Below are 22,299 nucleotides of genomic sequence, written 5' to 3' on the forward strand. Positions count from 1 at the left end.
TTTACTCATAGAGACCTTTAATAGAAAGACATGTGACAACATTTTCATAAATAGTATTAAATGTAGCTGCCAAGATTTATGTTGAAAAACATGTAAAAAGCAGTCCAGAAAAATACAGGGAGGTCTGCCATGCTCGTCACAGAGTGTAGAGTATCAACTGTTGCAGCCAATACAGACACTGCCGTGAGACCTGTTGAGCAAGACATGCTGGCATTTTGTGGTAAATGGTTGATGGGTGAGGGAACCCTGGACCCCCCATGGAAGATGCGAAGAATTATCCTCACATAAAAGGACAACTCCCATTCCCAGAGGATGCCCAATACCCACAAAGAACAGAACATGTGGTATGGTGGTTTACATGTAGTAATGATCCATGATGAAATAGGTAGCTACTCCTACTGCAACATCCTACCTACCAAGTATTCTCAGGCTTGTGGAATGATTGTAAATTGTCCCAATCTAAAATACGATACAAAAATTCAAAAAAGAACTTGTAAAAAACACCCAAGAAATAAAAATGCCACAAAACGGTTAAGTACGATAAATAGGATAATTTGTCTTAACACAGCCACAAGTAGCTGCTTAGGCCCTCTCTCCCCTTATCCTACGAGCCAGCTGGATGTCTTTGGGCATGATGGTGACACGTTTAGCGTGGATGGCACACAGGTTGGTGTCCTCAAACAGACCCACCAGGTAAGCCTCACTGGCTTCCTGTTGGAAAAAGACAAACTCATTAGGGTCACAGCAACTACTGTGCATATTGGCCCAACAGTACTAGGACTCTGAATGTTAAGTTTTATGTCTTATTCACCTGAAGAGCTCCAATAGCAGCACTCTGGAAGCGCAGGTCAGTCTTGAAATCCTGGGCAATTTCTCTCACCAGGCGCTGGAAGGGCAGCTTACGGATAAGCAGCTCAGTGGACTTCTGGTAACGACGGATCTCCCTCAGAGCCACAGTTCCAGGCCTAGACAACGGAGGAGTTAAGTTTAGTATTCAAATATGTAAACACGAAAGGAGTACATGCCAGATTAAAAAAAGTGTATTAGAGTTGATTGGGGCACCTGTAACGATGGGGCTTCTTCACTCCCCCCGTGGACGGGGCGCTCTTCCTGGCTGCCTTGGTAGCGAGCTGCTTCCTTGGCGCCTTTCCTCCGGTGGATTTACGAGCAGTCTGCTTGGTACGGGCCATCTCGTACTTGCTACAGTGAGAGAAACCGATATTATCTTAGTATGACCAATAACTAAACGTTAAACCAACTGAAAGAAACTCATGTTACAGATCGGACACGCTAACGTTAGCCTACGATTAAATACACCTCCCCTCCCCCAAGATTAATGTAACCACTGGGAGGCGTTTGCTTTGATACGCTTCTCCCTATAAACACTGTTCTAGTCCAACGTTACCAGCAAGGCCTAATTAAGAGTCATCAGTAAAACTAAATTATGTCTTTGCTACAAAGTAATGGCACCATTTATCTTCAACTGTTTTAAGACAAGCGCGCTGCAAACACACTAACGTTAACTGCGTTAGCGTCTCACTCGGCGCCTGAAATATACCAACCCAGTTAGTCAGTCTTTGCTTTTCTACTCCGCCATTTTTACAGCTTCTCATTTCTCTCCCAGGCGACATTGACTCGATTCAGCTCTAACGTTACATACAATAGCTTCCATTTAATTAGCTAATGGCTCGTATTAATAGGAGTTAAACTTCAGTTGTTAATTACAGTTGACGTTGGGCTTGTTTACGCTATACTAGTTTAGCGAGCTGACTGTGACGTTTAACTAGAAACGTCAACTGTGGGAGATTCCATTGTTCTATTTTTAGCTAGCGTTAGCATAAGCAGGTCGACATGTCGGCCTGTCTCTCAAACAACGCCTGTAAACACAAACATGATTCCCAGATACATAGCACGGTAATGACAACAAATCCATGTACTTTTTAAAATAGCAAGGACATATAGGTGATATTTACCTTTAGGACGTCGGTTGGTATGAAGCAATAGCTGTGGCTAACAGTGCGGTGACCGCTGAAAACGGTTTGTAATGTGTAGAGGAGGCTGCGGCCGAGTATTAATACTTTTTTGTGACGTCATTCTTACAGACTACTACACGCTCATTGGTGCACCTTTAAAAGTGACGTGTAGAACAGCCAATCGACATAGACGTAGCAAATAAAAAAGCACAAACGTGAACTCGGTCCCGTCTTATTCTCTGATGTTTCCGGTTTTGTTTTGTTTTTTTTACAAAAACAGATATATGAACTATTTAATGCATTGTCGATTGATTTCACTTCTTTAATGTCCCGTGGTCTTCGCAATCATAAGTAAAGTTATTCTTGAACTTCATGTCCCATAGTTCCGTGTTTTCCTAGTTGTCCCTTTGCTACTACTTCCTCCTGCCTTGCGCAAGCTCACATCGTTGTAGAATGCGGATTTCGAAGCTAATACGAATAGCTAGCCAGTAAGCTAAAAACAAGGTTCTTGTTAGGCTTTTAAACGGGTAAAATGTCTAAAACACACTCACAGCCCCCATCATCTTCGGCAGCGACGACTACCGGGGGACCTTCCTCGTCCTCTTCATCTTCATCCGCAGGGGGCTCGACATCTCCCGCAACCGTGTTGAACGTGCAGCCCGAGAAACCTCAACATTACACGTACGTAGCTAGTTAGCTGGATTAGCTAGCTATGTGTACACAACCTCACGTGTAGTTGCAAATATCAAACCACAGCTAAATTGTATTTGAAAAAATCAGCGAGTGATAAACTTTGTATTGTTTGAAGTGACTGAAACAAGCCTATTCAGCGATAATGTGCTTATATTAACCGGAACAGGTCTTGAGAAAGAGGCCTAACCTTACACACAAACAGTGGCCTTTTCTTACAAGCTTTGTGGCACAGCACACCGTTACTTCCAGTTATGTATTTGTGGATATGTCTCACTGCTGCATAAATTTAATGCTAGTTAAGTTATATTTTATATTATATTTTCGGTGGAAGAGATTTGTCTCAGCAGCAGAGGATAAGACGTATAGGGGCCCCTAGAAATATAATAACTATAAGCAATGATTTCGTAATGTACTATACATTTAAATACACTCTTGCATGTGTAATAAACTGTAAGAGACAGTAACACTGGCTAGAAATATATTCCACTCTATCTTTTTGCTTCCCTCTCTCGTAGATATCTAAAAGAGTTCAGAACTGAGCAGTGCCCCCTGTTCGTACAGCATAAATGCACACAACACAGGCCTTTTTCCTGTTTCCACTGGCATTTCCTGAACCAGCGGCGCCGCAGGCCCATCCGCAGACGGGATGGAACCTTCAACTACAGCCCAGACGTTTACTGTACCAAATATGATGAGGGAACAGGCACCTGTCCTGATGGAGATGAGTGAGTACAACTGAGATTTCAGTGTTGTACAAAACTGCGTCACATGATGTTTGCAATGATTATCATGGGCCCCTCAATAGTCACCTATACCTACAGCTACACCTACAAGTTATTGTTGTTTTTGCACTGAAGTGCTAGCCACATTGTACCCGGGAAGATGACACTGGTGACTGATTGTGAAACACTTTCTGTAGTGGGTGTATAAAAGTAAATTACAGTAAAATGAATTACGCGGCCATGGAACTAGGTGTTTTGGGGTTTGCAGAAGCCTCTTTAACTCCAAATGGTTAAATCTTCCTGTAATTCAAAGCATCATTCCTGTTTCATCTCCAACAGTAAGCCTTTTACATTTAAATCACAAATTGCTCAGGCGAATCACCAGAATGTGTAGAGCATAGCATGACAAAGAACCTTTTTCAGTATAGTAAGTCAAGCTGAACACCTTGGTGTTTGGTGCAACATCTTCACTGTAAACATTAGCACCTGAACATAGCTGTTGTCTAACTCTCTGGGTCTCTTTGAGACTGAAATGTCTTTATTGTTCTTTATGACACCCTCTTGGTGACAATCACAGACAATGGGATGTAAATGCAAAGGATTAAAGTTGATTCAGAGTCAAAGTGAGATGTCTTCAAAACATGCTAATGAACCACTTGGTGGAGTGCCAAGTGAGCATTTCCAACCAGATTCCAGTACTATTCTCAAATTGCCTCGTTGCAGAGAAAAACAATCACCATTACACAAAGGTGGCACGAGTTCTGAAACCTCTAGGACAGAACCCATGGAAAATTACCTATGTTTAGCTGGAAAAAAACAAACAGTTATTTTAATCTAGTTTGGACAAGAGCAATAATATTCTGTCAGTGTTCTATACTTGCAGATGGTTTGTCTGCTGCAGACCAGTGCTAATGTTTTGTCTGTGGTTCTTTTTTTAATCTTCTCATCTTTTATGCTTTTATGTTTACAACCTTGTTAGCTGTGCTGGTGGCTGTCTTGACCAGGACATTCTTGAAAAAGATATTTTTAATCTCAATGACTTTATATTCTGGTTAAATAAAGGTATCCTAATATTTTATTTTTAATTATACAAAAAACAATGCCAAACTTCTGCTGTTCTAGCTTCTTGATCATTGTAAATATATATTTTGGGGATTTTTAGCAATTTTATCCCCTTGGGACATGGGAAATTGTGATGTATATTTCACAATTTTTGGACATTTTACATGCAAAACAATTTGTTGATTAATCAAGAAAATAATTGGCAGATTTGTTGATAATTGTAAGTCGCAGCCTTGGTATACGATACATATACTGAACACTCTTTACCTGAAAAGGCCTGTATGTCTTTATGTTTGGATCCATGATTTCAATGTGATTCTTCTGTGTGTTCCAGATGCCCGTTTCTACATCGGACAGCAGGTGACACAGAGCGAAGATACCACCTCCGCTACTATAAGACAGGATCCTGCATCCATGAAACAGATGCAAAAGGCCACTGCAGCAAAAACGGCTCCCACTGTGCTTTTGCACATGGATCTCATGACCTGCGCAGCCCTGTTTATGATATCAGGTGCCAAAATAACTTGATTTTAACATGTAACACACACACACCTACCATCATATCAGTGTCTGTGATGTAGTTGTTTATAGAGTTTCTTTGAATTTTACAGAGAAGTGCAGGTAATGGATTCTCAGGGAGGCTCGGGGGCCACAGAGGGAGGAGGAGATGGACAGTCAGGGCAGGCAGCAAGTACAGCCCTCATAGAGAAGACCCTGAGTGAGGAACCACGCTGGCAAGGTAAATCTGTGTTACAGCACACCAGCAGGTGTTCAGCCCTGTTTTAAATTAACACAAGGTGCTGCATTTGGTGGGAACGTGTTGCTGAAGGTACTGATGACACATGAAATATGATTCAGATCCATGAGTTTGAAGGTTTTTCAGATGCCAAAACACTATAATACTCTGAGACAGGATTTTACTCTGGATAGTTGTCAGATAGGCAACTATTTTGTCTTTCATCATAACCACCAGGAATGAGCACTTGCATGCATTTGACTGGCTAACACAGCACTGTATCTGATGACGCTGCATTATAGTCGTTGTATGTTTTTTCCACTGGAGCCCTCTGCGTTGGCACCCTAATGCATCACCAGACTGACCTTATTCAAATGAATGAAAAGGCTGGGGTTTTTTTTCATGTAGGGCTGAAGTTGGTCTGAACACGGCCTTACTTAACAGCTAGTCAGAAGTAGTAGTCAGGTGTCATGTAAAAGATACATTACCATTGATGGTGATTATTATGGTAAGGTCACGTCTGTATGCCACCGGGCACTGCTCTCTATTGTTGCCTCTGTGACCCGATTTTGTTCCGTCCTCTGCACGGCTTCATACCACTCAGGTTGCATTTCAGAAGTGTTTTTCCTGCTAGAATTTGCTGACTTGCTCAGATTTTATTGATTTGATATTTTGTCCTTGGTTTTTGCACTTCTACCATGAGTAAGAAGCCTATATAGTTAAATGGTTTCCTTTTTTGTCTGTTTTAATTGTGTTTGTTGTTGTGTATGATCGGGAGTCTGCACAGGGTGTTTTATTATGAAAATTGACCGTTCTGTGTCTGACTTTTTGCCCGGTTCGCTCTAGCCACGTATTCTCCGTGGAGCTGAGTGGAGAGCAGCTTCTGGGTTTCTTGTAAAACATGCTGCGTATATCTGGTGGAAGCACAAGCACTGTATAGAAAGGCTGATTCAGCTCTGCATTGCAGCTGCAATGTGCCTAGGGGAGTTTAGCCTTCAGGGTTCATCTGTGCTTCATATGTACTAACACAGTATAAACCTTCTAAACGCAGTAAAACAGCCTCATTCCTGTTTACTGTTAAAAATCTTGATCTGATGACTCTTGACCAGGCCTCACTGTCTCCTTCTGTGTCTCGCTCTAGATAACAACTACGTGCTGTCCCACTACAAGACAGAACTCTGTAAGAAACCACCGCGTCTGTGCCGTCAAGGTTATGCCTGTCCATACTACCATAACAGTAAAGACAGGAGACGCAGCCCACACAAACACAAATACAGGTGCTCCGTTACATCATGTAAAAGGAAAATGTTTGAAGCCCATGGTATTGTTTTTTTTCCAGACTGTGAATATGTTTGACAGAGTTGTTGTTTGTCTCTGACGCCACAGAGCATTGCCATGTCCAGCTGTGAAACAGAGTGAGGAATGGGGAGATCCCAGTAAATGTGAGGGAGCCGAGGGATGTCAATATTGCCACACAAGAACAGAACAACAGTTCCACCCAGAGGTTTGTGTGTTTCAGCAGAGACCTTATAGAATCGCAGATAAGAAATCACAGAAATATCAACAGGTGTTGATTTGTTGCTTTGTTCCAGATCTATAAATCCACTAAGTGTAATGACATGCAGCAGTGTGGCAGCTGTCCCAGAGGGCCCTTCTGTGCCTTTGCTCATGTTGAAAGTAAGTCCCCACAATACATTTCTAAGCACCTCTCAACAACCGTCTGATAATTCATTTTGAAATTTAACATATTTCTTATTTTGCTTTTTAAAACCTCCGCCAGAGCCCTTTGTTCCAGAGGAACCGTCATTCCCCACACCAAGCTCCCCTCCACCCTCAAGACCTCCAGACCCTCTTCCCACCCAGGAAGCTTCTTCAAGTCCCAGCAGACACAACATGGGGCCCAGGTCTGGTTCTGGATCTGTTTCAGACCCTTTCTACCCATCTGCAGGGTCATGTGTAGCGGAGCAGGGACTGCTGGGTAGCGTTTTGTCTCTATGTGAGGATGTGAGTGGAGGAGCAGAGCCACCGTCTCCTTGGGCGGGAGAGGGAGGGTATGGCAGAGCGCCTGGATTTGAGAGGGAAGATCAGGTGAGAAGTACAGACAAAGAAAAAGGGTAACATGGGCTTTATGATACTGTTAAATGAAACAAAAGAAATACTGTTCGGTTCTTATGATTCTTGTATTGTTTGTGGTTTCAGGCTAAGCAAAGGAGTTTTGCTCTTGAGCAGCGCCACAGAGAATTGGCATCAACACAAAGCAAACAGGTACAGTTACAACCTTGAACTCTTTATCTTTTTATGCTGATTTCTGCGTTTGTGATAATCTTGCTCCAAGGACACAAGCATTAAGTAACACCTGTTTCTCCAAATACCACATTCGTTCTCTTTCAGGACTTGTTAGTGTTTCTCCCTGTGGGCAGCCCTTTGAGTCTGTCATCCAGCATCCCCTCCAGTTTGGCCGCCACACCGCCCAGTCCTGCCCCTCTCGGCCCCCTGGGATCCGGCATCTCCTCAGGCATGAACGCTAACGCCCTTCCCTTTTACCCCACTAGTGAGACTGTAGAGTCAGTTGTTGGTAAGTGAAGATGTGCAACATTCGGAATCCACATTTGAAGCGGTCGTGACATAACCAAATCTGAAATAACTGTTTTGTTCTGGTGTTGTGTGTATTATAGAGTCAGCCCTGGATGATCTTGACCTGAATGATTTTGGTGTGTCGGCGTTGGAGAGGAGCTTGGAGAGCAGCTCTGCTCTGCCCAGTGTTGGAGTTATGCTGGGTATTTCAAAGACACAAAAATAAGCACACAGAACTACATACAGTTTTTAAATGTTAAAAAATGTACACAATTTATCAGAATGTATATGCACAATAAACATATCTCATAACTATTACATCTCTTTGCCTTTATAGGAGGTAGCCAGTTCCAGAGTTCTGCCCCAGTCAATATCCCCGGATCCTTTAGCAGCTCTGCTCCTTTTAGCTCCCCTTCACCATCTCCCCCAATCAGACCACACGCTTCACCATTCTTTTCCCACCTGTCACAACCTGGCCAATCAGAAAGCACCTTCCTGGGACCATCTCATAGCTCTTTAGGTTTGTGGAATTTGAGTCAGGACATTAAGTGGTGTAGTGAGGGTTTTTATTGATTCATTCTTTTGTTAATATTTATTCTTTCCTTTGTAGGTCTGAATGGTATGAGCACTAATATTTGGGAGCATTTCCCATCAGGCCAGGGTTCCCCTGGCACCCCCCCAACCCTTTTGCCCTCTGGCCCCTGTGCAGACACTTCCAGGCTCAAACAGGAGCTGGAGGAAGCCCATAGGACACTGAAGCAGTGGGGTCACAGCTGGAGGCACACAGCTCAGGTAGGTAGGTAGTGGGGCATGAGTGAAATGGCTGTTTGTGTGCAGTGACTTGCATGTTTATGCACATTGCAGTGACCGGCAAAGTTATGTATAGTTTCGAACGAATATTCTGTATTTTACCTCTTGTAGTCGTGGGCTGCGCTGAAAGCAGATGCAGAGGAGTCCCGTGCTCATGCAGCACGGTTAGCCATGGAAGCCGAGAGAGCCAAGCAGGCTGAGGAGGAGGCACAGAGACAGGCTTCCCTCCTGCAGGAGGCACTGGAGAGCATAAGGAGTGGAGACAACCCCCATTTAGCACTGCACCAACTCCAGCTATTACACCGACTTCCCTTGGAGTCGGTCCTCAGTTTGCAGGCTCAGCTCTGTAGCTGCTTACATGCTGTGGAACAGGTAATGCCATAGACTCATAACTTACATGTACTTAAGTCAACATATAGACCTGCATGGTAAACCTAAACTTATATGCTCCTAACATGGTGTGTTCTGATTAAATTGTTTCTGTCAGAATCCAGGTTTCTCAGTGCTGGCTAAAGGCATAGGCCATATAGGCGGTCGCATAGGGCGCCAGTCTATATAAATAAAAATTCACCGGGCAGGGCTGCAGACTAACTTTTTCCACTAGTAGCACTTGTGCTCTCAACTGAAAACTTAAGGAGCACCAGCACAAAATTAAAATCGACATGACTCCCTGGTGCCCTCCTACCTGATTCATGAGCCATGAAAACCATTTGCCACTGCCACACAGTCACACCTGACACCACAGTGCTCGAACATAATGAGGTACAAACAATATTTATAGAATAGAATTTTTCTATAGAATCTTAGATAAGTGAAGATTAATATAAATAAGAAATTGTAGAAAATCTAAAATATACTGAGCTTTGGCTCTGCTCTCTGCTAATTATTCCAGCCAATCAATTCATTTTAAATTCAATATTTAACCGATAATCAATGTCAATCTGTTGCTTTCCATCTTGCGTAAGTCCAGAGTTGTAGCTTAACATTTGACTGAGAGACTAGATAATCATCATCTTATTTTAAAATGATATGTACATGTGTGCCTCACTTTTGTCAGGCACAGAACACAGTCCTGGAAGTGGCTGGCAAGCAAGACACAGACAGACCAAGAGATGCACTGCCCAGCTAGGTTAGCAGGAAAGATAGGCTAAAGAGAGACTGGAGGTGAACAAAATGTGTGGTGGCCTAAATCATCCAACATTCTTCAGTTTAATCTAAATCTTTCCCTCTGTGTTTTCCAAGGTGGTATACAGGAAACAGAGACAGTGCTGTGTGACATGTGGAGAGCAGGGCTCAGTGTCACTGCCCTGTGGCCATGGACTACAATGTGAGACCTGCTCCACCTCTACGGAGTGCCCGCTCTGCCCTGAACAGACCCTGGAGCAGCAGCTCTCTTGACCTCACAACCCGCTCAGACCAACGCAGATTCCAGACCAGTCGGTCCTGATTCCACAGATACCAGCCTTGGATCTCAACCGCCAATCAAAATTATGTCGAGGTCATTTTATAACGTAACAACTTCAAGCACTGATCTGGTTTTTGTATTTTTAAGATGATGTTTACTGATGAATACCCAGCTTAGAGAGCACAGGTCATTAAGTGAAAGTTCTTAATGTGCGATTTAGGATTAACAATTTTTCCAGTGTTGGCCGTGGAACACCAGTACATTTTACTAGTTATTGTTCTTGACCAGCAACACTGTTCTTTACCCATGTTCTTGATTTGTGAAAATAACATTAAGACCTGTGTTATTTCTTCTCTAACCCTGACTATGAAACACTTACATACATAGTTCTAAATCATATTTTGATATGTTTTAAAGCATACGCCCACCCTAAGGAAAAACATATTTCTGCAGCGTTATCTGTCCATCTGGATAGTTTAAGTGTGATTTCTTTCCAGAAATCAAGATATTTACTTGTGATAATCCACAGTTAAGAGCAATTGTAAGCCCACTAACTGTATATGCCATAGAATAAAGTAAACCAGTACTCAGAGATGAGATGCACATGCTTTGTGACGACACAGAAGTGAATGTAAAACTACCAGCTGTTTTCTTGGCAGAAGTATAACTACGTGATGCTTGGTGGCCTGGTAGGATCACTCTGGTTCACTCTTCTGTGTGTTTACATCCAGTTCAGAGTACCATGAGTAACTGCATTTATCATTTCTGGAAAGAGTTTGTTGTGTTGTGTGACAGCAAAGATCTCAAAACCTTCTAGATGGATGGATGACCGGGCAGGTTAGCAGCCTTTTTGTGAGAGTGATGAGATATCTTAACAAAATCAACAGGTCTGACTGAAAACACTTAAAGGGCATATTTAGTCCAGACAATGAGCCTGTATTGCTCTACAGCCAAAAGGGGGCCGTCTTACCAGTGTGCTGGTAGCGCTTGCCCGGATTATATTGAATTTGAATAGATTTTTTTTGTGTTTTTTTTTTTTTTTTTTTAAAGTAAAATAAATTTAAAATTGTCTGTTGAATAATAACAGAAAATATTTAAAATGTAGTAATATTTGTTTAAATTCACAACAGATGGCCTCTGTGAAACTCAGGTTTTCTCTAATATTCTTCTACAGAAACTGGAAGAGGAAAGCATGTTAACACAATCAAGGCAAATGTACTCAGTCAACTTGTGTAGTCTTTAAAATTACATATTTGAAATTTTTACTTAAATGCTTTTCATTTTATTTCAAACATATACACTTTTGTTAAAACCGGCCCATTTGCCATGTTAAAAATCAACATGTGACAGGTTTCTCTGCCGACATTTTTACAGTTGTAGTAATCTTTGACATTTCAGTGTGTCAAATGTACTGTGTGTATATATATATATATATATATATATATATACACACACACACACACATAGTTACGTGATGTCATGCTTATCTCTTGCACTGATCAGGAAGCAGACAGAAATGTAAAGGTGTATGAGGTTTAAATGCAGGTGTGAAAGTGTTCATGATCACTGTGATGGTCTTTGCTAAAACCCACTCAGCATACTGTTCACACAAAACTCATCCAACACCAGTGTTTCCTTCTGAGTGGATTTTTCTTTGTTTTTGGTACAGATCATTAAAACAAATTGTATATTTTTGGAGGAAGAAACTGTCTGCGTGTTGGTTATGGTTGAATTCCCTCCAGCGACTGTTTCTCTCTCTGTCTTCGCTTCTTCACAAAGACCTGAGCCTCTCGCTCTCCTTTCCTGGCCTCCAGTAACCTCAGAATGCTGTCCTCTGCAAAATGTATACAGAGAAGCAAAGTTCAGACTTGCAGGATTGTCAGATTGGCACTTAGATTTGAATTTGCTATTTGAGTGATGCCAACATCATCTGAAAGAAACAACAAATTTCTAAAAACAGAATATGGCTCTGATGGTTTGAGCTGAATTGGAAACACTAGACACCAATTAATATCCCAAACTGACATTTTCACATTAACATTGCAGGTCTTTGACCATTTGATAATTTTTCTGCCAATAAAAAGTCCAAAGTGGGAGCACATGATAAAAAAGCAAAGGTTACTGTTTATAGAAAGGCACTATATATTTTACTAAGGCCTCCCACAGGGCGTAATGTGACTGTTGAGATGCAAATTCATCAAATTCCAGGACAATAATAAAAACACAGGCCCGGTACAAGTTGGTAGTAATGGATGCATCCTGCCGGTGGATAATCTGGCTGATGAGCTGCTAAATGCTTCACTGAACTAGAAATGAGATTGATGAGACTGCAGCTTGTGAACTACAACAGTAAAGCTACAAGCCATAATACCAAAACAGTGAACTGAAAGACACTAAAACACTGCATAAAGCTATAGAGAAACTGCAAAGTCTGGCCCTTTTTCACAGTACACATAATAATTTGATCTATGGTTAATTTTAAAATATTGATTAGTGCAGCTTTAAGTCATGCTCCATAATGTCTTGTGTTAGACTGTACACATTGCACACTGGGTAGAAAGGGGGGGGGGTTAATAGGTTAATCCAGTCATACCCTGATTCATAATACAAATATAAAACGTGCTTCAGTGGTCTGAACCCACTGACAGATCTTACCATTAGGTTTAGGATGCATCAAAGGGAGGCGGATCTGAGCAGGGACAGCGTCTGGCAGTGAGCTGAGTCCATCTCCTTCCCTTCCTCCTGGAACTCCTGGTATGGACTTGAGAGCCAGGAAGGCCTCACCTTCAAAGTCATCTGTACTCAAGGTGTCGTGGTCCAGAACTGTCACCACCAGGCAAGCCCCTACAGCCTGGCACTGATCCAGGGATACCAGACTGTTATACAGAGGAGATAGAGAGCAGAGGATGGAGATGAAGGAGGTCAGAGACCTCTGGAAAGCGAGTGGCTGTACAGGTTCAGAGCGAACACTGAGCCGTGATAAGACGAGAACTTACAATTCAAAAGCCTCGTCAAAAAGGGGATTGAGGTCACAGCTTTTGATCTGAGTGCAGCGGGGCTCTACCTCGGGGAAATTGTGGTTAGGCTCCAGACACAGCTGCACAAACGGATCGCTAAAACCTGGAAAAACATTAGGCCATCAGGAAAGCTCACACAGCGAATAGCAAGGCACATTTGCTGTAACGTATCTACATGGCTGTGATTGTTCTGCGTGGTCTTACCATTAGAGTCCATCGGTAAGAGATTGACTGCATTCAACACCTCAATTCTGAGTCTTTGGTCTGATCTCCTGTAGGACGCGAGGAGGGTGACTGCACCGTATTTCTCTCCACTGTACGCTTTCTGTCGTGCATGCAGGAGAAACAAAGAAAGTTTGAACACCTAGCACGAGTTTGCCGTAGTCTTCAGAAGCGTTTGTCGCGGGAGGCTGTCTCACCTGCTCCAACATTTTCCTTTCAAGGAACTTCTCCACAAGCTGCCGGCTACTCAGAGAGTTGTGATTCAGGTAAGCTTTGAGAGACTGGACACACAGGACAGAAAGACAAAATATGAATGTTTTCACATTTGTTTTCTATTCCATTCTTATGAAACTTGGACATGATAACAGCTACGATTCACTCAAATGAATCCCCTCTGTTGTGGTCTTCAGTTACTCGCCTTGTACTCATCAGAGTGGAGTGTAGTCAGGGGGAGCCCATTTCCCTCAGCGTGGAAACACTGCTCCAGGCACTGAAATTCAACAGGAAATAAAGTGTACCATGAAGCTTTGGCCCTCTGTAAACCCCAACATGTTGTTTTTACATGACAGCTTTAGATGTGTGGCTTTATTTGGCTATAGTTTCCTCTCAGCAAGAAAGCTTGTTTCCCAAAATGTCAGACTGTTACTTTGTGGAAATCTTTCTGAGCTCGGAGCACACAGTAATTTACTACAAAAGCTCTCATCTGCCCTCAAAATGAAGACGGCCGCTTGGCTGAGGACCAACCTGCAGTGTGTACAGCAGTCTCTGGCAGAGCACCATGAGCCCTTCTTGCTGTTGATGCTGAGTTGCCACCTGGTAGAGGATCTTCACTGAGTTATTCCACAAAGGAGTCAGGAGACTGGACACAAGAGAAAAACACAATTTCATGAGGTGATGCAGAGTGAAAGGCTGGATTAAATCAACATGAATAACACCTGGGACCATCACAGCTCACAATGAAAGACGTGGTAAGGTGATAATCAGGCAATGTACCTGTTGAAGTTTTCCTGAACCAGGTTTTCATTCATATACTGCAGCTCTTGCTCCAGGTAGCGCATCAGAGGGGCTGCAGCCTAGAACAGAGAAGAGGCTAGATATCAAGCATGCATAAAAGGCATCTGTATTTGTGCTACACTGGCAGTGATGGTCACTTACATCCTCTGTGGACTTGGAGGGAATCCTCCGCCTGGTAGACATGCTTCTGACATGAGTCTCAATGTCTGTGTTTAACTGGAGCGACAGACAAAAGGGCAGATGGAGAGGTTATGTTGAAGGCTTTTCTATGCCTTTGAGGATTTACTGATAATCAAATGTTACGTGTTTATGTTACAAACCTTTTTCCCAAGAGTGTCTAAAGCAGAGCGAATCTCTCGGCTGAGGACACTCTGGGCTTGCTGAAGCTGTGAGGGCAGAGTGTTGTGGAACTGGCTTTCCCCTATGACATTTTGGGTCCGATCTCGAAGCTCTGCCCAGTTCAGCTGCGTAGGGAGACGGGTCAGCACTGACCGTAAGTGCTCCAAGTCATTCACCACCACACACAGCTACAGACGGAGGAGAAAGATTTGAGATGTGTATTATTCAGCATTAGGAATATTTCTAGTCAAGTCTTTTCTCCTCGCCTGCGCTTACCATGTTGATGGCGCTGCCGTGGTCAGAGTTCTCCGACAGCACCCTGACCCTCTCCTTCAGGATGTGACAGTAGTTCACCACAATCTTACACACATCCTATAAACACAGATCACAGCCAACTGTCAGCATCCCCACACTCCGAGCATATGACCAGTATAGCATTTGATTAGGACCATGTTAATGGAAGAATGCTGCACCTCAGTGAGCTTAACCATGAGCATGAAGGCCTCCTCGGGGTCGGGCCAGGACAGCTGCTTCCACAGCTGGCAGATAGGCTGGATACATGTCACCAGGTCCACTGCTGAGGAACTGTGTTTTATGGGCACGGCGCCTGACTGCAGGGGCTGGAGCTGAGGGGGAAGTTTAAAAAAACTATGATTATGCTGCCTGTGGATGAAATAAACAATGTTTATTATAATGGTAAAGCATCAAAACATGAGTGTTACCTGGTCTACCTGCACAGCCCTCTCCACCCTGTCCTTAGTTGTGCTGAATGCGTTGTTCAGCCAGTAAGGCAGCGCCTCTCTGAAGCCCTCTTGAAAGTTCGTCAGCTCAAGTAATCCCCTGAAACAACAATAAAAACATTTTTTTCCAGTAAATATGGTGGGAGTGTTTTTCTGGTTTTAGTTGCAGCATGTAGAGCGGTGATTCCCAGCTAGGGGTACTTATGCCGTTTGCAGGAGGTATGTGGAAAGATTGTGGAGTAGCTAAACTAAAATATAAATTGTGATTTGATCATAAGCATCCAAATACTGTTAAATAGTGTGAGGCTGATCTTTAGTAAATGTATTGTCACAATAAACGAGTAAGCTACCAGCTACATTAAGCTTTGGAAATTATTTATTATTTGGAAATTATTAGCAAAAATGGAAACCTATAAAAATAATTACCTAAAGGTAATTATGATGAAGGACTGCTGACCTCATCTGATAGGGAGATCAGGAAGGGGAAAAGCTCTCAGACAAAGAAGTCTGGGAATAACGGCTGTAGAGTACAGTGTGAGTACGATCACTAACCTTTTCTGTAAGAAAGCCTTGTCGTTGTGGATAGCCTGCAGGCTCAGGTACACGGGGAACAGGCTGTTGGCCAGAGCCTGCTCCATCTGATCCTCAATCAGGGATAAGATATCCCTTACCTCCTTAGCAAGCTAGGGAGGAAAGATGAGATAAGATTGATTCATTAAAAATAAATCAGTCAAGAAAGCTGGAGGCTGAGGGGACTCAAAACGTTCCACTTACCAGGGAGTCAAACTTTTTATAGACAACAGTGAACACATCCACTTGCACGGCACTATAATGATGAGAAAAAACATGCTGATTCAAGACTAAAAAACATACCTAGGGCTATATGGTTTGATCATAAATAATGCCAGCCCAAAGCTCTCACAGACATTTTGACTTGCCATAGCAGGAAAAGTACAGGTCTAACTAATAACATTAACTATAAATGCCTCCATTTAAGTGTCCCAGTAAGCCATTCCAGTAAGCCAGCATTCACAATGCAAGGACCCTGGAACTGACAAAAATGGAAGGCAGCCATGTTTATAAATTAAACCTGATTACACTAAGTCAGTATGTCTGTCTATTACCAGAGAAAAGTCAACGCTAGTACTTCCTGTAGTCCAATTGTTCCACCTTACCTGACAAATACTCGATTCCAGACATCCTTGTTGTGTTTTATGTCTTCCTGCACCTCCCCAATCAAACTGGAGAGGGCGCTAACAATCTCTGACAGCTCCTGTATGTCAGCATGGTGCAACAATAATACTTTAATATTATGAAGTAAAACCGAGAAACTGCAACACCCTCTATTCAAAATACAATGTGAAGGCCTTCATGATGTGCTTGTACCTTAGTCATTGGCTGATGCAAACCCTTTTTTATGGTAAACCACTCCTGTGTACCTGTCTGATATAAAAGTCATATTATAAGTAATTAAAGACTCACAATATACGTACTGTTGGTAATAATCTCAGTGTGATTACTGACCAGTATGGCGTCGCTGATCTCATCGTGTAACTCAAACTGAGCTGGGTTCAGTTTCTGAAACGCCTGAGTTTTACAGATCTGGACCAAGATTCTGGGGGGAAAAAACACATTCATGTAATGTACTTAATCTATGTATTTCATTACAACTAGTATGTCAGCAATTATACAAACATGTATCACTATGTGTACCTGAGCAGTGTGTGTAGTTTCGGAGTAGCACTGGGAGTTGGGGGGAAGATGTCTCTGTATTTGGCCACCAAACACAGTCCATACTGCAGGAAACCATGAAGAGAGTCCCCAAGTTCCTGTTTCTGTAAACAGTATGACAGCTTTCTCAACACTCATGTGTGCTTAGTTATTAACTGCTGGTTTCTTTTGAATATTTTAGTTAAAAAAAACAGGAAGACCTGGCATGAACGCGCTGTCAACAGTCTACAAACAGTCTACAGCTCCTTTTTCTTAAGTAATCTATTGATATCACGGTGTAAAAATCTTAAGGATATTGAAGTAAAAGTCCTGCATTCATAATTTTACTTTTAGAAGCAGTAGCAGTAAAACATCCAAAATAAAAGTATTTTTTCATGGCCACCACAAACATATTGGATTATTACTGCTGAAACAGTAACATGTAAGCAGGATTTTATAGCTGGTTCAGGTAGAACTAATTTGAACTAATATAAATAAAGGTGGGTAGTATAATCTGTAACAATGGATCCTATTTTATGAACCAAACACATGCATCTCTTTCTGTAAAGTAACCAGTAAGAATAGTCAAATAAATTGTAGTAGAGTTATAAAGTAAAAAAATTTCAGCTTCTAAAATGTAGTGAAATATAAGTATAGTATTGCAATACTCCTCACCTCAAAATTGCACATTAGTACAGTACTTGAGAAAATGTACTTTGTTACATTCCACCAGTGACAATGAAGTGAGGGTTTATACCTGTTGGTACGGCAGCTCCTGCTGATGCCAGTGGTACTCTATACTGGTTAGCTGCTGGAGCAGCACAGACGAGTCCACTTCTAAACTCTGGTACAGCTTACTGTAAGCCACCCACTTCCTGTCAGGGATACACAAACACAGACACAGAAGTGCAACAGAAAGACAACGTGGTTACATAGACCTCTATTGTGCTATCAATAGAAATATCTCTGGATATTGATATACATTGGCAACTGAATGTGAAATAAATGTTTTACACAATTTATAATTAATTTGATATTATTTGATATATGGAGCAGAATTAAACTTTGTTCCACTGTTATGTTTTTCAGGCAACTCCAACTCAAATGTGTAAAACAAAACCATCCGTTATTTATGAACCCTATTTCCAGAAAGGTTGGGATATTTTCCAAAATGCAAAGAAATCTGGGATTTGTTGATTCACATGAACCTTTCTTTACGTGACAAAAGTACAAAGAAAAGATTTTCAGTAGTTTTACTGACCAGCGAATTTCATGCCTGCAACACACTCAACAAAAGTTCCCTTGATGGCAACATATTTACCAATATATGCCTCTGCATCAATGGTAGCCCCACACACATGCGACTCACCCATGCCATCGGCACTGATGCACCCCCATACCATCACAAATGCAGACTTTTACACCTTTAGCTGATAACAATTTGGATAGAAAATGTAAAACAAGCTGAAGTGTGTACTCATCTGACCACAGCACATGGTTCCACTGTCTTTAGGTCCACCTGAGATGACCTCGGGCCCAGGGAACTCTGCGGTGTTTCTGCATACAATTGATATATGGCTTTCTCCTCGCGTACAGTTTCAGGTTGCATTTCTGGGTGCGGAGGCGGGCTGTACACTGAGCCCATGTGGCTATCTTTTTCTCAGAAGCATGATGATTTCTTAGGCAGTGCTGCCTGAGGGTAAAGGTCACCCACAACAGAGGTTTACGGCCTTGCCCTTTACGCACTGAGATGTCTTCAAATTCCCTGAATCTTTTCACAATATTATGTACTGTTGACTTTGAAAGACCTATATTCTCTGAAATCTTGCGTAGAGAAATGTTCCCTTTGAAGTGACTGAACAATTTTCTCATGAATTTTGGCACAAAGAGGAGAGTCATGACCCATCCTTACTTGCAAAGACTGAGCCTGTGGCTTTTATATCCAATCATGACACCTCACCTGTTACCAGCTAGTTTGCACTTTTCAATCTTGTTTTAACAATTTTTTGTTGAATGTTGCAGGCATGAAATTCTAACTTTGTTTAGATTTACAAAATACAGCTACACTGGTCATTGAAACTATTAAAAAATCTTTTCTTTGTACTTTTGTCAGTTAAATAAAGGTTCATGTGAGTAAACAAATCCCAGATTTTTGTTTTTATTGCCTTGTGAAAACTATCACAACTTTTCTGGAAACGTAAGTGGAATCATTCATTTGGACTGCATAATTATGTAAAATATGATCATACAGATCCTGAAAGCGGATAAATTATAAAATTGAATATTGCCCTGCCCTAAAGAAACATAATTTGTCCAGACAACAATGTTGAATTCACTATAAATCTTATTTACAGCGCATATCTTAACATATTTAATATTATATTATGTTGCTGTCTAAACACTCTCATATGATCTGCTATAAGTATGCTTGATATTAACATGGTGCTTACGCCAGATCCTGGAGAAAAGGTGAGAGGTCATTCTGCGTAGCATAGAGCTCCAGCAGAATCTGAGCCTCGCCACACAATGCCCCTTTCCACGGAGCAGAACTCTGACAGGGACAAAACAAGACAGGTGTAAGTTAAGAAGAGAGTAAGAACAGTAAGAGCTTTAAATCTAACAACAAATGAAAGCGTGCTTGTCCTTTACCTTTTGCTTGGACATGTAAGCGTGAACAAACTGCTGCAGAATCCCACAGTAGTTGATGTAAGCATTACGCCCGGCACTCAGCGTCCCGTCTCTCTGTCAGCCACAACGCACAAATCCAGTCTTAAAGTTGCTCTACTTGTTTCTCACACTTGAATGCTGGTGTCATTAATTTCACTGGAGGCCATATATTCTAGTTGCTCTTTTAGCACAAATTTCACCATGAAAGACCAGCACTTGACATTTCATTGGTGCACATTGTTTTTACACACAGAAATGTTATACAATGTACATAAAACCAACGCAGTGTTACAGGATGAGAATGTACTTTTTCTTTACCGCTTTGTGGATGAACTTGAGATTCAGGTGACACTGGCCGCGATCAGGATACGTCTCTGTTCTGGGCTCCAGATTGTACCAGTTATCTTCGCAACAGTGAAGATCCTAAAGTGATATAGTGGTATTAGACTGGGAAGACAGTGAAGAGTAAACTAGCAGATTTGAAATTGTAATTACATTTACTACCTTCAGTTTTAGAACAATCTTTCCCAAAAAGTCATCTGTGCCTTTCTCCTTTTTGGCCTCTTTGATCATCCTAAACAGGTGCAAGTACAAAAGTTCAACTGCTTTGCTTGGTTAACTGTTTGTGTGTGAGTCATAGTGAGAGTGTAATACCTTCTTAAACTATTAAAGTTGGATTTGATCTCCTCTAGTTTCTGAGTGAGTGAAACCTCTTCGTCCTTATCCCTGAAACGGAAATGGCTCTGTTAAGTTGACTGTCACGAAGAGGAATATTTCAAAGCAGGAAAAAAAAATAAATGGAGCTCTGGATGTGTTCCTCACCACATCTCGAGGTGGAAGCTGGCGCCAACGATGTCTACAAACTCTCTAAACCAAAAGGAAACATTTTTAAGGAAGAGAAATTTCAACCTGGTTCACTTGACATAAACACACACGTTTACACTCACAGTATGAAGGTTTGGTTCCAGATGGGGTTAAGAGTCTGCTTTTTTATGTCTGTCTGGTAGATTTTGTCATCTGATACAGCGTCCTTTACAACAGATTTACAGGGTTTGGCTCTGGACCGGCGCGTTCGACTCTCCTCCTCGTCCTCCAGTATGGTCAGCATGCAGTACGGGTCACTGAAACCTGATAAGTAGTTGACTCAAGTCACAGCAGCAATATGTAACATGACATTATTTCATAATTCAAAGATAATAAGAGACTACTCCACGGGTGAACAAATCAGAAATTGAAGACCACACAACACAGTCGACAAGAAGTGAAAGCGAAGAATTAAATGTCCATATCATGAAGGAATCGGCCATGATAGGGAAACACCTGTACTTTCACAGTTCAACTACAGAGTCACTTATAAATATCATCTGAAGAAACAATCACAATAATTAATTAAAAGTGCTAAATCCTAATAATTTCATCAAGCTAAAATGCTAATGCTAATATTCTGATGTTCAGCATGCATCATTTTTATCCTGTTCACAGTTTTAATTTGCATGTTAGCATGCTAAGATTTGCAAATTAGCGTAGCATAGTTCAGCTGAGGCTCATTCAGGTACAGTATTTGGTTGAAAACCGATGGATTCGACACTTTTTGGTCAAATGACGACGCCTGAGGAAAAATCAGTAATCATCAACATCGTTGCAGTTCTTCCTAAGGGGAACATGAACGTCTGTGCCAAAATTCAATGGCAATACATCCAAAAGTTGTGGAGGCACCTCACTCTCTGCCTGTGGCGTTAGATGAAAAGTCAGGGGATCACCGTAGCCATTAGGATTCATCTTCAGGGGACAATGAATGAAAGTACTAATGTCCATGGAGTCCGACCAATAGTAGTTGAGGCACTCACTCTGGCCCAAAGACGTGGACCAATCAACTAACCGATGGACTGAAGTTTCAGTCATCATATCATTGCCGATTGTATGGTCTGCAGAGGTAAAGCAAGAACTCACCACTGACATCTTTTCCCAGGATTCCTTTGGCTTCCTTTACAGTGGCCATCAGACAGTATACCGGGGGCTGTAAGGGTCAGATTGTTATTTGCATACGTTGGTTCTCAGAAAGCCACTTATAGCTGCCCCAGACATGCACATGACCTCATTTCTGGTAAAGTAAATGGAAGGTGGAAAGCTAAGTGTGCTAGGTACTATAAAATATGTACACAAACATGCTGACTTCCTTTTCTCACCTCTGTGCTCTGTACTTTCTCCATCAGACTGTTGTGCTCTGACTCTGTCATAGTGAAAGCCTGTTAGGTAGGACAGACAGAAAACAACAATCTCTGTAATCACTCATACACCATCACCACAGCGGATTTATTGGTGGTGTTAAAGCTGAGGTGTTTACCTCCTTGATGTATTGGTGAAGCTGGCTATCTGTGAAAACCTCAGTTGATGGTGGGTTGCCCATTTTATGAGCGATGGTGTAGATCAGCTCCTTATACAGAGGCTTCAGCTTTGAACAGAAATAAACAGAGTGAGAGCTTGGTTGGGAAAAAAAACATTCTGTGTGAGGTACAGCATGTGAGTGACGATACCTCCAGTTCCTTGTGTCTTCGTGCTTTCTCTTCTGGGTTTTCCTCTTCTTTAAAATCCTAAAGGGAAAGAGCAGCTCTTTT

The 22,299-nt window shown here is 41.9% G+C and overlaps 3 protein-coding genes across 7 annotated transcripts in view; 1 reads left to right on the forward strand and 2 right to left on the reverse strand.

Moving 5' to 3' along the window:
* On the reverse strand, positions 1 to 2,124 carry LOC123982691 (histone H3.3A). The gene is made up of 4 exons (XM_046068436.1): positions 1,974 to 2,124; positions 1,063 to 1,200; positions 812 to 965; positions 1 to 711 (listed from the first exon to the last, which is right to left on the reverse strand). Exons 2-4 carry the CDS (start codon positions 1,188 to 1,190, stop codon positions 583 to 585), a joined length of 411 nt encoding a protein of 136 aa, XP_045924392.1. The 5' UTR covers positions 1,191 to 1,200; positions 1,974 to 2,124; the 3' UTR covers positions 1 to 582.
* unk (unk zinc finger) lies at positions 2,105 to 11,677 on the forward strand. Of its 3 annotated transcripts, XM_046068431.1 has the most exons (16): positions 2,108 to 2,654; positions 3,182 to 3,391; positions 4,785 to 4,961; positions 5,062 to 5,189; positions 6,328 to 6,463; positions 6,573 to 6,690; positions 6,779 to 6,863; positions 6,967 to 7,274; positions 7,386 to 7,451; positions 7,578 to 7,761; positions 7,862 to 7,963; positions 8,098 to 8,280; positions 8,371 to 8,552; positions 8,682 to 8,942; positions 9,628 to 9,699; positions 9,813 to 9,950. In XM_046068431.1, exons 1-15 carry the CDS (start codon positions 2,506 to 2,508, stop codon positions 9,697 to 9,699), a joined length of 2,361 nt encoding a protein of 786 aa, XP_045924387.1. In that variant the 5' UTR covers positions 2,108 to 2,505; the 3' UTR covers positions 9,813 to 9,950. The 3 variants fall into 3 exon arrangements, with proteins under 3 accessions (XP_045924388.1, XP_045924387.1, XP_045924386.1); XM_046068430.1 differs by lacking the exon at positions 9,628 to 9,699 and having other exon boundaries at positions 2,113 to 2,654; positions 9,813 to 11,677; XM_046068432.1 differs by lacking the exons at positions 9,628 to 9,699; positions 9,813 to 9,950 and having other exon boundaries at positions 2,105 to 2,654; positions 8,371 to 8,556; positions 8,682 to 8,900.
* unc13d (unc-13 homolog D (C. elegans)) overlaps positions 11,235 to 22,299 on the reverse strand; it is a 17,697-nt gene continuing 6,632 nt past the window's right edge. For all 3 annotated transcript variants that reach the window (XM_046068427.1, XM_046068429.1, XM_046068428.1), the window contains 31 exons: positions 22,219 to 22,275; positions 22,029 to 22,136; positions 21,871 to 21,930; positions 21,635 to 21,701; positions 20,632 to 20,812; positions 20,507 to 20,551; positions 20,339 to 20,410; positions 20,189 to 20,258; positions 20,003 to 20,107; positions 19,667 to 19,759; positions 19,468 to 19,568; positions 17,775 to 17,892; positions 17,021 to 17,142; positions 16,832 to 16,922; positions 16,694 to 16,750; positions 16,483 to 16,580; positions 16,082 to 16,133; positions 15,860 to 15,990; positions 15,290 to 15,407; positions 15,041 to 15,193; positions 14,844 to 14,939; positions 14,549 to 14,755; positions 14,370 to 14,444; positions 14,208 to 14,287; positions 13,959 to 14,073; positions 13,633 to 13,704; positions 13,412 to 13,495; positions 13,197 to 13,317; positions 12,972 to 13,095; positions 12,631 to 12,851; positions 11,235 to 11,809 (listed from right to left, as the gene is read on the reverse strand). In XM_046068427.1, the coding sequence (XP_045924383.1) occupies positions 11,697 to 11,809; positions 12,631 to 12,851; positions 12,972 to 13,095; positions 13,197 to 13,317; positions 13,412 to 13,495; positions 13,633 to 13,704; positions 13,959 to 14,073; positions 14,208 to 14,287; positions 14,370 to 14,444; positions 14,549 to 14,755; positions 14,844 to 14,939; positions 15,041 to 15,193; positions 15,290 to 15,407; positions 15,860 to 15,990; positions 16,082 to 16,133; positions 16,483 to 16,580; positions 16,694 to 16,750; positions 16,832 to 16,922; positions 17,021 to 17,142; positions 17,775 to 17,892; positions 19,468 to 19,568; positions 19,667 to 19,759; positions 20,003 to 20,107; positions 20,189 to 20,258; positions 20,339 to 20,410; positions 20,507 to 20,551; positions 20,632 to 20,812; positions 21,635 to 21,701; positions 21,871 to 21,930; positions 22,029 to 22,136; positions 22,219 to 22,275 (3,207 nt within the window). In that variant the 3' untranslated portion in view covers positions 11,235 to 11,696. The remainder of the gene's footprint in view (positions 11,810 to 12,630; positions 12,852 to 12,971; positions 13,096 to 13,196; positions 13,318 to 13,411; positions 13,496 to 13,632; positions 13,705 to 13,958; positions 14,074 to 14,207; positions 14,288 to 14,369; positions 14,445 to 14,548; positions 14,756 to 14,843; positions 14,940 to 15,040; positions 15,194 to 15,289; positions 15,408 to 15,859; positions 15,991 to 16,081; positions 16,134 to 16,482; positions 16,581 to 16,693; positions 16,751 to 16,831; positions 16,923 to 17,020; positions 17,143 to 17,774; positions 17,893 to 19,467; positions 19,569 to 19,666; positions 19,760 to 20,002; positions 20,108 to 20,188; positions 20,259 to 20,338; positions 20,411 to 20,506; positions 20,552 to 20,631; positions 20,813 to 21,634; positions 21,702 to 21,870; positions 21,931 to 22,028; positions 22,137 to 22,218; positions 22,276 to 22,299) is intronic.

This window comes from Micropterus dolomieu, linkage group LG14 (assembly GCF_021292245.1).
Source record: "Micropterus dolomieu isolate WLL.071019.BEF.003 ecotype Adirondacks linkage group LG14, ASM2129224v1, whole genome shotgun sequence".
NCBI classification, from domain to species: Eukaryota; Metazoa; Chordata; class Actinopteri; order Centrarchiformes; family Centrarchidae; genus Micropterus; species Micropterus dolomieu.

What these genes read in the sequence shown, in the direction of transcription:
- LOC123982691 (XM_046068436.1), bottom strand. Translation starts at nt 1,190, where the DNA reads ATGGCCCGTACCAAGCAGACTGCTCGTAAATCCACCGGAGGAAAGGCG. An exon ending in AAGAAGCCCCATCGTTACAG is followed by an intron (nt 966 to 1,062) that starts GTGCCCCAATCA and finishes TCCGTTGTCTAG; the next exon opens with GCCTGGAACTGTGGCTCTGA. An exon ending in CTGCTATTGGAGCTCTTCAG is followed by an intron (nt 712 to 811) that starts GTGAATAAGACA and finishes TTTTTCCAACAG; the next exon opens with GAAGCCAGTGAGGCTTACCT.
- unk (XM_046068430.1), top strand. Translation starts at nt 2,506, where the DNA reads ATGTCTAAAACACACTCACAGCCCCCATCATCTTCGGCAGCGACGACT. An exon ending in AGCCCTGTTTATGATATCAG is followed by an intron (nt 4,962 to 5,061) that starts GTGCCAAAATAA and finishes TGAATTTTACAG; the next exon opens with AGAAGTGCAGGTAATGGATT. An exon ending in CATCAACACAAAGCAAACAG is followed by an intron (nt 7,452 to 7,577) that starts GTACAGTTACAA and finishes GTTCTCTTTCAG; the next exon opens with GACTTGTTAGTGTTTCTCCC.